Raw genomic sequence first — 11,719 nt, 5'->3', positions numbered from 1 at the left:
GTTCAGAGAGGAGGACTGAGACACACAGTTCAGAGAGGAGGACTGAGGCATCAGGGGTCTACGGGTTATGCTTCGTTTATTGTCCTGCCTCTCATTTTCCTTATTCCCCTCTCTCCTTCAATCTCCCCCACCCCACTTCAAAACACTTCAAGACTACCCTAAAAGCAGAAAATTACTCACAAAAGCACAGCCTCTTACTTCTTTCCAAGTGCAGAGAAGTGTTATATATATGGAAAGAGTGTCCTTTTCTCTTGCTAATGATACAAAATACTCACAAGTTGTCTGAATGGAATAAGAGGCTTATGTATTTCTATTGCTCATTACTTTCAGTTTGGAGATTTTTATTCTTTATTTTCTAAAATTACAAACTAGCAGAGATACCTGCCCACCAAAAGCAGAGAAAAACATCTGAAGAAGTGGAATTAAATATGCCAAGAAGTGAAGTACAGGTGGTAATTAGACTGTTCATTAAACAGACTATTGTAAATCACTAAAAATCACCTGTTAGTACATAAAATAAACTCTGTTCCCCCAACTAATTATTGATTCTTACCCTGATATTGCGCCATATCTTTTGACCAAAGAGTCTCTGTTCCATATTGAGTTTCATCGTATAAAAATTTAACTTCTGTGGCTCCAGCATCTTCTGCATTCTGAATTAATTCCTAGTAAAGAAATATACCAAAGAAAAAATATTTAGCAATACAGTAATCTACTGCCCATCTTCATATCTACCTGTAATATTTAAAAAAAAGTAATTACATTTAAGTAAAGGAAACCCACTATTTGCATCATTATCTTTAGATGTGGTGAGGATACATCTGGAAATAATTGTTACATCCATAAAAGAGTCTGATTGAAAGAACATGAGTCTTTCTCCAACTGTACATACCTAAATGCATTTTTTAACTTGCTATCTCTTAGCCTCTAAATATAAATCCTGAGACTATTTACAACTCTGTCTCTTATTTACAATCTGCCCGAAGGCTTCACTCAAAACAAATTACTCCATTTCCAAAAGCTGCACAGATTGGTCTGTCGGCTGGGACAGGTACCTCATTCTTGAGCAGTTACTAAAAAGAAACCGTCAGTTATCATTCACTTACCAAAGTCTGCTTTTCTAGAAGAAAAATGTATCAGTCTACACACCCATTAACATGCCGCTTTCTTGAGAATTTGAGATAGCAACACGCCTTTCTCCCACCCTACGCTGAAAGCTCCGGAGGCAAGGACGGGCTCATTCCCTCATAAAGAAGGTAGTAACATTACTCGTTAGGTGGACGGTGGGTGAGTGGGTGGGCAGATGTGTGATCAGACTATGTAATGTAGAAAAGGAAACGGCAAACTACAAGATTTACACCCATCCATAGCCTCAAAAAAAACCCAGTCTCAACAACCCCAATCACTTTGACACATCTCCCAAAAACACGCGGGGCCCTGGTCCCCTTGAAGGGAGCTCCAGGATTCTTAAATAAGAGTCCGACTCCTTGAGCCAACACCATAATCATCAACACTTGAAACAAACTCCAGAGATATTGTCCCTAGTTTATTCTAGACCTTGTCTCAAGTAAGGAAAAATCACAAGATGACAACGGCCTAGATGAGCTCTGACTCAGACCAAACCAAATCAAGTGGTTCTATTTTAAATGGATGGGTCTTTAGAAACACAACAGTTCACCCTGTATTATTACACCCATGAACCTCTAACTTCAGGGAGAACTATTTTTTACTTTCCCAGCACCTTGGTATCACTAAATGGGGGTGGGAGGGTGGGGGACAGGGAGGTGGGGATGGGCAAGAAGTGAAGAGAGCGTATGCTGATACTATGGCAATGCCAACAGCAAAGTGTTCATCAGAGCAGAAAGGTGACACAGTGCCACACGAGACAACTGTCAGACTGAGGAAGAGAACAGTGCAGAATTGAAGGCAGATGTGAGTGAGGTGAAGGCGTTTAGTCACCCAGCGCACAGCTCAAGGCCGGGGAGTCTCAGCCCACCCGTGCAACCCCCAACAGGAGCAAGCGCACCTGCCCTTACCCACCTGCTTTCCAGCTACCAACTCCTTCTATTTCCACACTGCCTACTTCTCACAGAATTTCAAAGACCTTTCCTCCCTTAGTCAGTCTAACAGAATCCCTAAAAATTAGCAACCTTATTTGCAGTAGGATATGATATACAAAAGACAAAATAAGAATGAAATAGGCAACAGAACAGAAGGTTAACTTACAAAATGATAGCACTTCCGGGCTGGATCTTGCTTTCATTTGGACATCTATTTGTACTTATGTACATTTTAGGGACAGAGATGGAACAAACTACAGATAAAATTCCAAGTCCTGGGCTCTAGCTATCAGCCTCAAGGGGAACAAACAACAGGAGGGGACGTTCTTTCTCAGGGGATCTCTTTCAAACCGATTTTGAGAAGAGGAGGCAAGAAATGTGCCAATTTGCTATGATCTTGGGCAAGTCACTAAAATATCTCTGGGCCTGTTCCAGCAAACATCACAAAACATGGTGCTCTAAGTTTGGGTGATTTCTAAGATTCCTTTTAAACCTACAACAGTTGAATTCTACTAAAATACCCAAGCAACAAAGATTATATTGAGCGAGCTAGCACACAAATACACAACCAGCAAAGTGGAAGGACTCAACAGCAGCTGCTTGCCAACTGGAGCACTGTGCGCGGACCTCGCTCACAGGCGCCCCACGCTTCACGACAGGAGCCCACTCCCTCACTCCTGAACTGACGAGACCTCACTAAGGACGCAGCACAGATCCGAGTAGGACGATTTAAGCTAAGTTAAACACACTTAGTCCTTATTCTCCAAAAATTTACCAACTAAACTAGAAAATATGAGGGCTAAGATATTGAAGGTAAAAACACCAAATAAATTAATGAGAAGGAACATGCATAATAACCAATCTACTTTTACAACTAATTAAGGAGGTTTCTCAAACACAAGCTCTAAACACAAGCTTAAACATAAAATCTAATTTTTGCAATATCTTCCATTGTTGCTTTCTTTTATGCTTTTTCAGTCTTCTGTTTTTTAAATAAGCATATTCAAACTAAAGGAATATATCATAAATAGAAATAACTAAAATAATTATCCTATTAAATAAACTCTCCCAAAAAGCACACCTCTAAATCCAGGGGTCAAGCGGGCCTTTTCAAAGCCCCTGAACACGGGTTTTGTATTATTTTGTTTGTTTGGTCGGTTGGTTGGTTTGTAATGCCCCTGCACAATGTTTTACATAAAATACCCTAAATTAAATTATTCTAAATACATAAAATTACAAAGAGTGTTCCAAGAGCAGCACCGTGTGGATTACAGCACATAGCAGCTCAGAAGCTCCTCTGCCTCAGAAGCCTCATCTGTTCACACTGACTCCCTTCCCAGCCCACCCCACCCAGCGCGTGCGGCAGGCGCCAGGCAGAACAGTACAGCCATTCAGATCGCCACGAAATTTTTAAAACTTTAAAGACTAACAGGACATCTAAGTCATTTTATCCCATCTCATTTTTATCCAAGTAAATTCACACACAAATACAATACTTGCCCTACCTTAAGAATCTGTCCTCCTTCTGGATATCTTCTTAAAATGTCCTTGAGAAAATCAACAAGTGGCGGAGTTGTTTGACCAAATCGACCTAAAATAGAGAACACATTTAAAATGATTTAGAAAAAAATCCCACAGCTTGTTTCCAATGTGTTACGTGGTTCCAAGACACAGTCAAATCATACAAGTTACAACTTCATCTACTTTATTGCAGCACTGTGGTGCGAAAACCTACCTGCCTAACAAATTCAGTACAAAGTAAAGATTCAATTTTATCAAATCTCAAGATTTTTAATTAAACTACCAATTTGATTTTTAAAAAGTGTTCAGGGGCCCAGGCTCATGGCATAGTCATTAAGTTCAGCATGCTCCCCTTCAGCAGCCTGGGTTCACGGGTTCAGATCCTGGGCACAGACCTCCACACCACTCATCTGCCATGCTGTGGCAGCATCCCACATACAAAATAGAGGAAGACTGGCACAGACGTTAGCTCAGGGCCAATCTTCCTCAAGCAAAAAAAGAGGAAGATTGGCAACAGATGTTAGCTCAGGGCTAATCTTCCTTACAAAAAAATAAGTTCAAAAGTATACTAAATGTCACAAAAGATTATTAATTCAAGAATAAAGAAAATAGTAGGGGTGTTGTTGCTATTCTCCAAGCAAATGAAACAAATGGCACTATTTTGCGGGTGCTTTGACGCTAACTAATAAGCCAAAGCCAGTGGTGCCTAATAAGACAGTCTCAATATTCTCAAACTCAACCGACAGAAAAGACTCAAATCCACAGAGGGATTGTTCTGAAATTCGGCACAGCCATTGTCTCCACGGCCGTCCAGTTCAAATATCCTTAAACCCTTCCTAAACTAGAGACTCTTAGAAACGACTGACCGGGTTGCCTTCAGACCCGTGACGGGAAAGTGCAGGGAGAACAGAGAGAAGGGAAGTAATCTCTCAGACAAACAGAATAAAAAAAAATCTGTATATAAGTCAAAAAGAAATCTGTGTTTAAAAGAACAAAATTATCACTATAAATTTATTTGCATCATTTGGGTACAACCATCCACCAAAACCAAGCCACAGGGGACCCTGTCTGACAGACTGTTATAGCCCACGCATTCCTACAAGTCAGCGGCTCCACTCGCCTTGTCTTCCCCGGCCCTGACAGCCCCTCACGACATCCCAATCGTATACACTTTCATTTCACTTTTAAACCAAACATAATTTTTTTGCAACTAAAAATGGCATATACTCCCGGTCAAGTCAATGTTATACCTCCCCCTTTTAAGCCTTTTGATTGAAGGTTTACAAAAAGATGACGATCTTTGGAAGTCAGGTTTCCAATCCGGATCCAGTCAGATAACTGCAGAAAAAGAAAAGAAAACATATGAAAAGCAATACAGTGCCGAATACTGGAAATTCAAAACTTTACCTCAATTTTATTTTTCACTTAAGAAATAATGCCTGTTAACTGTTCTTATCTGGAAGTAAGTTGCTCTGGAGAAGTGAATATTTCCAAGAACAAAAATTTAGTCAAAAACTTTATTTAAAAATGTAAAGGATTTTCCCCTGAATAATTACAAATAGATAAAAACACACACATTTCCACCTTAAAATAACTTCAACTTTTTATGATGAATCAGGATTATCAACATAAACAAAATCATCCTTTTGATCAGCATTTCCAAAGTGTAATGCTCAGAACAGAGCTCCAGGGGATGTCAACAGACATTAGGGGACAAAAAACATATGTTTCAAATTAGTCGGAATAATTTGGCTTTTCGGGCAAATTAATACATATGGTAGCTTGCTTAGAAAGAAAGAAACTTTCTTAGAAAGCAGTATTTGACAAATTTTAGCAGCAAATTTTATTTCCATTTGTTTTCAAAAAGCATCTTATAGGGTATTGTTCCTAGAAATACACTTTGGAAAACACCCAATGTTTTCCAACGCTGCTCCCACAAAGGTGTCATGGGAAGGAGGTGCGAAGGAGGACTCCAGCCTCTGAAGTAGCTGTGGTCAACCGTTTCCCTGACAAACACCTGCGCACTCATTTTCTTGCGGTGATTGTTCTGTTTCTCAAAAAGGCAGGGTCCAATACAATGTAATCACAACCCACAAAAGCACTGTATTGGAGTGCCTTTTTAAAAATAAGGCAAATAAATAAATAAACAACAACAAAAAATAAGGCAAATAATTCAAAGCCAGATCAACCTTCTCTCCAAAGGTTTACTCCTAGGAGTTACTACGGAGTGATTTCTTACAGGTCAACAGTCTGCAAAAAATTACCAAAATCTCACACCTTTGTAACTTACTCCCTGGACGGGGTGTGAAGGACATCATTTACCATATCAAAAATCCAGTATTTCCAGGGCCAGTCTGGTGGCATAGCAGTTAAGTTTGCGCACTCTGCTTTGGTGGCCCAGGGTTCATGGGTTTGGATCCTGGGCGCAGACCTATGCACCGCTTATCAAGCCATGCTGTGGTGGCATCCCACATGTAAAAGAGAGGAAGACTGGCATGGTATTAGCTCAGGGCCAATCTTCCTCAGCAAAAAGAGGAGGATTGGTGGCAGATATAAGCTCAGGGTTAATCTTCTTCCAAGAAAAAAAAAATTCAGTATTTCCAACTGTCTACCACCCATCTCACAGTGATACCCCCAAGGTTCCCAAAGCTCAACCTGTCGAAAGGTGACCTCACCAGCTTCCCTTCTGACACTTCTCTCTCACCCTTTACTCTGTATCTCCATTCACAGGGCAACTTCTACCCGGTCACTTTAATGGCAAAGCTCGGGGAAAAGTTCTGTCTTTCTCCAAATCACATGTCCAATTAATCTCTAGGTCCAAGCATATCCATTCTCAATTTCTCTCATATCTAACTTGCTGTTTTCCACTTCCAATCGTTCAGACTCTCAACATCTCTTGGATTTTCATAACAATCTCCCATCTGATCTCCTTACTTTCTGTATATCATCTGCATTCTAGTCCCCACTTCTAAAACAAAGCCTGAACACATTGTTACAGTTCCCAGTTTACAAAGCACTTTAAAGACATATTCCCACTGAATCTAAAAGCAAAGCCTGTAAAAACTCTTTGCACAGGAAATATTGATAAGAATAATCATAGCAGCACTGTTGTTAACAAGAGAAATTTAGAAACAACCCAAATTCTATGACATATGGATACAGTGGAATATTATACAACATGAAAAATGAATGGACTAAACTACACAAACATTTGGGTGAACATTCGTAACATAATGTTGGGTGAAAAAAGCTAATTCCAGGTTACTACATACAGAATAAGAAGCTCCTTATAAAGTTCATAATCAACTAAAAGTAAACAGTATATTGTTTAGGTTATATATTTAGGTTATACACACATATATATACATACATAGGTATACATATATACACACACACACTCACACTTAATGATAAAACTATTAAAACAACTACAAAAAAAAGGCACCAGAATTATAAACACCAAGGGGTAAGGGAAGAAAGACAGGCATACAGGCTGGGGAGGAGAGGCACAGAGGTAAATATAAAATATCAACAGTGTTCTAGTTCTCCCGTCAGATGACATCACCATGGTTGTTCATTCTATTGCTAATTAATTAACTGATTAATTAATTACTAAACGAGAGCCATGCATAAGCCAAGGATTACTAGTCCAATTCAGTACTGCTAAGGTACATTTAAAGGAAGAAAGGCAGAAAGGGGGAAGGAAGGCTATCTGTAAGGCAGGAAGAAGTTTCCTGGTCTTAAAGAGGACCTGAGAAGGAGGGAGAGCAGAGGAGACCCACGTGAGCATCCGGCTATGAGAGTCTGACAGTGAACTTCTGGTAGATGGTGATCCGTGGCCTGTTTACAGGGAAGTGACCCTCTAGGAGAAGTACAGCACACAGACCCCCTCAGCAGTGCTCTCTGCCTTCTCCTCCAGAGCTTGCCAAGATCTGGGGGTTTGGCTTGGGCCTTTCTCTTTCCTGGACCCTAAATCACTCCAACCAAGCATGTCTCTGTTCATCTCCAGAGATAATGAAATCTTAAAAGTTGCCCGCTTCAGTCTTTATATTTTGTTTTTAAAACAGAGTGATATTGGGGGCCAGCCCCGTGGCCAAGTGGTTAAGTTCGTGTGCTCCACTGCAGGCGGCCCAGTGTTTCGTTGGTTCGAATCCTGGGCGCGGACATGGCACTGCTCATCGAGCCACGCTGAGGCGGCATCCCACATGCCACAACTAGAAGGACCCACAACTAAGAATATACAACTATGTACTGGGGGGCTTTGGGGAGAAAAAGGAAAAAATAAAATCTTTAAAAATAAAAAGTTAAGTTAAGTTCGCACGCTCTGCTGTGGCAGCCCAGGGTTCAGATCCTGGGCGCGGACATGGCACCGCTCGTCAGGCCACGTTGAGACGGCGTCCCACAACCCACAACTAGAAGGACCTGCAACTAAGATATACAACTGTGTACGGGGGGGGTTTGGGGAGATAAAGCAGGAAAAAAAAAAAAAAAGATTGGCAGCAGTTGTTAGCCCAGGTGCCAATCTTTAAAAAATAAATAAATAAAAAAAATAAAAAAAGAGTGATATTATAAAATAGTTTGAACATGAGTCTCTGTCCATGCCAGCCTCAGCCTCCCTTGAAAACCTCAGAGATGCTCATTTTCTCTCACTATGAAACAATAACTCTCTAAATGATTAAGCAAACAATGCAGTGTCAATCACCATCTGGACTTCGCAACACGTCTCCCTCTATTCAGCTGTCAAGGACACAAGGAGGTTCTCAAGATCCAAGAGTTCACAGGGAGGACATTCTCCCTCAATTAAAAGACAGGAAAGTGGCATTTCAAACCTCCTGGGTTGAGGCTCAAATGTGTTAGGAACAGAGCAACAAGGACCAGCAAAAAGACGCACAGCTGTAACGAACAGCATCAGTCTCTTCACGGGACAGGAGGGCAAGTGAAGAACTTACAAGGTCCACTTCCAGGCCAGAAAATCACAAGAGAGACACAGAGAAAGAGGACGGTAGGTGACCCAGAAAGACCGAGGACTAAGTAAGTGCCACAGCTAACCACATCCACTACCGACCTAACCAGGGAGCCACAAGGAGTCGCCAACAGCTTTTGTTTCCCACTGACCCTGAAATATTTCGAATTCTCACCATTAATTCAAATCTAAAAGGTTCTGAGCAGTCTCGAATTAAAAAGGAAAAGAAAACCACTTGTGAAAGATGTACATATATGGCAACCCTTTCTGACAGTACGTCTTAGCTTGACTACACTCCCAGATCAGGAGAGGTCACACGCCATCATCTCCGACCCAGGACAGAAGTGCACCCTCTCCTGTTTCCTGGGTGAGCGCCATCCGCGACTTTCAAGTTCATCTTTAATGGTTTAAGCTTTTCTCCTGTTTTAAAGAACTTTACATTTAACTTTTATTTATTCCCACTGACACTCTGACAGACTCTATGGTGTGCCATAAAAAGTCCACAGACTTTGGAATCAGACAGACCTGGGTTCAGCTCCTGATTTGATACTTGATCTCTCTGAATCTTAGCTTTACTCTTCTGCAAAATGGACTAGTAATAACTACTCATGAGTAGTTTTGAGTAGTAAATGAGATGCTATATGCAAAGTACCTAGGACAGTGTGTGGAACAGCTAGCTGCTCCCTAGATGTTAATCATATTCCCAACGCAGTTCACTAAAGGACAGAAGGAGAGGTGTGCTGAGCGAGTTATTTCCCAAAGTTCTATCTCCAGCACTGACCTCTATCCCTTGAGCTTCAGTCCAGGCCGGCAGCTGCCTGCTGAATATCACTCTCTAGTCTAGACTCTTACATAGCAGAGACCTTAGAATTGGTTAGAATTCGTTTTATCCCATTCCTATGAGAAAGAGGAATGCAGATTCTCTAAAACGTCAATTAATGTGGCCTCTGTCACCTACTGGCCGTAGAAGAAGTCGGATATAGGTCACTTACCACTTCGTGCATTTTCCCAGATGCTGCTTTTATGCTCCACCACCAGCTGAACCATACATAAAAGCAAACTCATCACCGCCTTTCCTCCAAAACTAGCTGACCCTCTGTACTCGTTTATCTCTGCTAACTGAACCACTATCCTCCTGGTCTGACTCAAGGCTCATGAACATCCTTGGCAAGGCCTTCTGCCTTATTCTACATCCAACCACCCCCCACTGCTCCCCCCCACACACACCCATTTGGTGCTAAACTGCCATAATTTTGTCTTCTACAAAATCTCTCGCATATCTTTTCCTTTCGGTTTCACCTCTACAGTTGTGGTCTAGAACCTCATTACCTCACGCCAGCACAAGTTTCCTAATGAGACCCCCACACGCGATCTGAAACATTCTATGCTCCACTGCCACGTTCACCATCCCATATCCACATTTTGCATAGACACTTCCCAAAACACTTAATGGCAAGACTAAGCCATAGCTGAGCCTTTGGGTATGACGACATCCAGAGGACAAGATAACAAAGCAGAAGCAGAGGGGTAATCAAAGAAGTGAGTCTAGAACCAGGAAGAGCATACACAGAGTGGATAAGAGGGCAGCGCAGAAAAAGTGGTGAGAATGACAAGCTCTGCTCCTCAACTCTGTCCAGAGCCCTCAATCAAGTCACTGTCTGCATGCCACCAAGCACCGTGCGGAACCAGCAAGGAGGACTGATCCGTGGAGAACAGAAGAACAGGTTAACCAGAAATCTGTGCCTAAGTGGGCAAGAGACCGGAGTGGACCCAGGGACACAGAAGGTCAAGATTATACTGAGGGATTAACAATCACAGGCATGGAGCACTTCACGAATGCTTGTACTGGGTAGTAGGGAGATCCAGTACTTGACATGGCATTCTGTGAGGCTCCAGCACTCCTTGCATATCTGCTCAGCTCTGTTTTGCCTCCTTTAACTCCTGGAAATGATGTTCTTTTATCATATAAGAAGTGAAAATATTTATTAGGGTAAAAGAATAAGTTAATTTTCAGTAAAATGTCTCCATTTAACTCATCCTTTAAGAAAACTGTAGTTATCACCAATCTTAAAGGATTTTATGTGACAAAATGAAATAGTCCTTTTTTTCCCCGAGGTTTTTATCTCCTAAGTCATTCATTTGCACTTCACACGTTTTAATATAAATTTACTCCTCAAAATAATAGCTTCTGTATTAAATCCTTTCAGTCCTAAATTTCTGTAATTCAAAAATGGGGGGAACCTCTAAGACATAGAAGGTGAAGATATTTACCGGTATTCCAGTTAAATGTATAACACAACTAGAAAAATATGAGTAATGACTAAGTCACTCCAATGATAATGTCTCTAAAGAAGAAACATCAGAACCCTCTGGCGATAATAACCATCCAAAAAGTATCTTAATTTCAGGAAGCGAAGATTCACACAAAACAGGGGAGGGGAACGCAAATGTTGAAATAAGTCAACAAAAATAACAACTACCGATAGGAACACACCTGTGTCATTTTCTTTCTGTTATTTACAAAGCATTACTTCCAGGGTGACCACGAAACGAGCATTTGTCTTCCATGACACAAGAATAAAACCAGTCCGGTTTCACCATCAGCGAGCGCACCGACTCGCTAGAACCCACGTGCCACCGGGGAGCGGGGACGCGCCTACCTCCCTGTCGCCGAGCCACAGCCGCTGCTCCGACACCGGGAAGCCCGTCTCGGCGCAGATGCGCTCCTTGACGTCGCGCACGGTCCAGGACGCCGCCACAGCCACGGTCCTGCAGCCCGCGCAGCCGGGGAGCACGGTCACCCGGAGCCACCTGCGAAAAGCAAAGGGATGCTCAGCGGGCGGCGCGGGGCCCGGCCCGCCCAGCGCGCCCTCCTGCCCGGGGTCTCGGCTGCGGGCACCCTCGCGGCCCTCGGCCCGGCCCCGGCGGGGTTACCTCCGCCGCATCGCGGGTCCTCGCCGCGGCCCGCGCCCCGCGCCCGCCCGAGCGCGCCCTCCCGCCCAGGGTCTCGGCTGCGGGCACCCTCGCGGCCCTCGGCCCGGCCCCGGCGGGGTTACCTCTCCCCCATCGCGGGGTCCTCGCCGCGGCCCGCGCCCGCCCCAGCGCGCCCGCGCCTGCTCACGGCCGGCCCCGGCGCCCCCAAAGGCCCGGCGCGGGCCCTGAGGGCGGGAACCTC

The 11,719-nt window shown here is 43.1% G+C and overlaps 1 protein-coding gene across 2 annotated transcripts in view; it reads right to left on the bottom strand.

Annotated features, from left to right (window-relative positions):
• SACS (sacsin molecular chaperone) overlaps nucleotides 1-11,713 on the bottom strand; it is a 45,904-nt gene extending 34,191 nt beyond the window's left edge. For both annotated transcript variants that reach the window (XM_046664727.1, XM_046664728.1), the window contains exons 1-5: nucleotides 11,601-11,713; nucleotides 11,205-11,355; nucleotides 4,832-4,919; nucleotides 3,566-3,651; nucleotides 554-665 (exon numbers count right to left, since the gene is read on the bottom strand). In XM_046664727.1, the coding sequence (XP_046520683.1) occupies nucleotides 554-665; nucleotides 3,566-3,651; nucleotides 4,832-4,919; nucleotides 11,205-11,355; nucleotides 11,601-11,611 (448 nt within the window). In that variant the 5' untranslated portion in view covers nucleotides 11,612-11,713. The remainder of the gene's footprint in view (nucleotides 1-553; nucleotides 666-3,565; nucleotides 3,652-4,831; nucleotides 4,920-11,204; nucleotides 11,356-11,600) is intronic.
• Between the last annotated feature and the right edge of the window lie 6 nt (nucleotides 11,714-11,719).

The sequence above is a fragment of the Equus quagga genome, chromosome 6, assembly GCF_021613505.1.
Source record: "Equus quagga isolate Etosha38 chromosome 6, UCLA_HA_Equagga_1.0, whole genome shotgun sequence".
In the NCBI taxonomy this organism is placed as follows: domain Eukaryota; kingdom Metazoa; phylum Chordata; class Mammalia; order Perissodactyla; family Equidae; genus Equus; species Equus quagga.
This window is presented reverse-complemented; position numbering and strand designations above follow the sequence as displayed.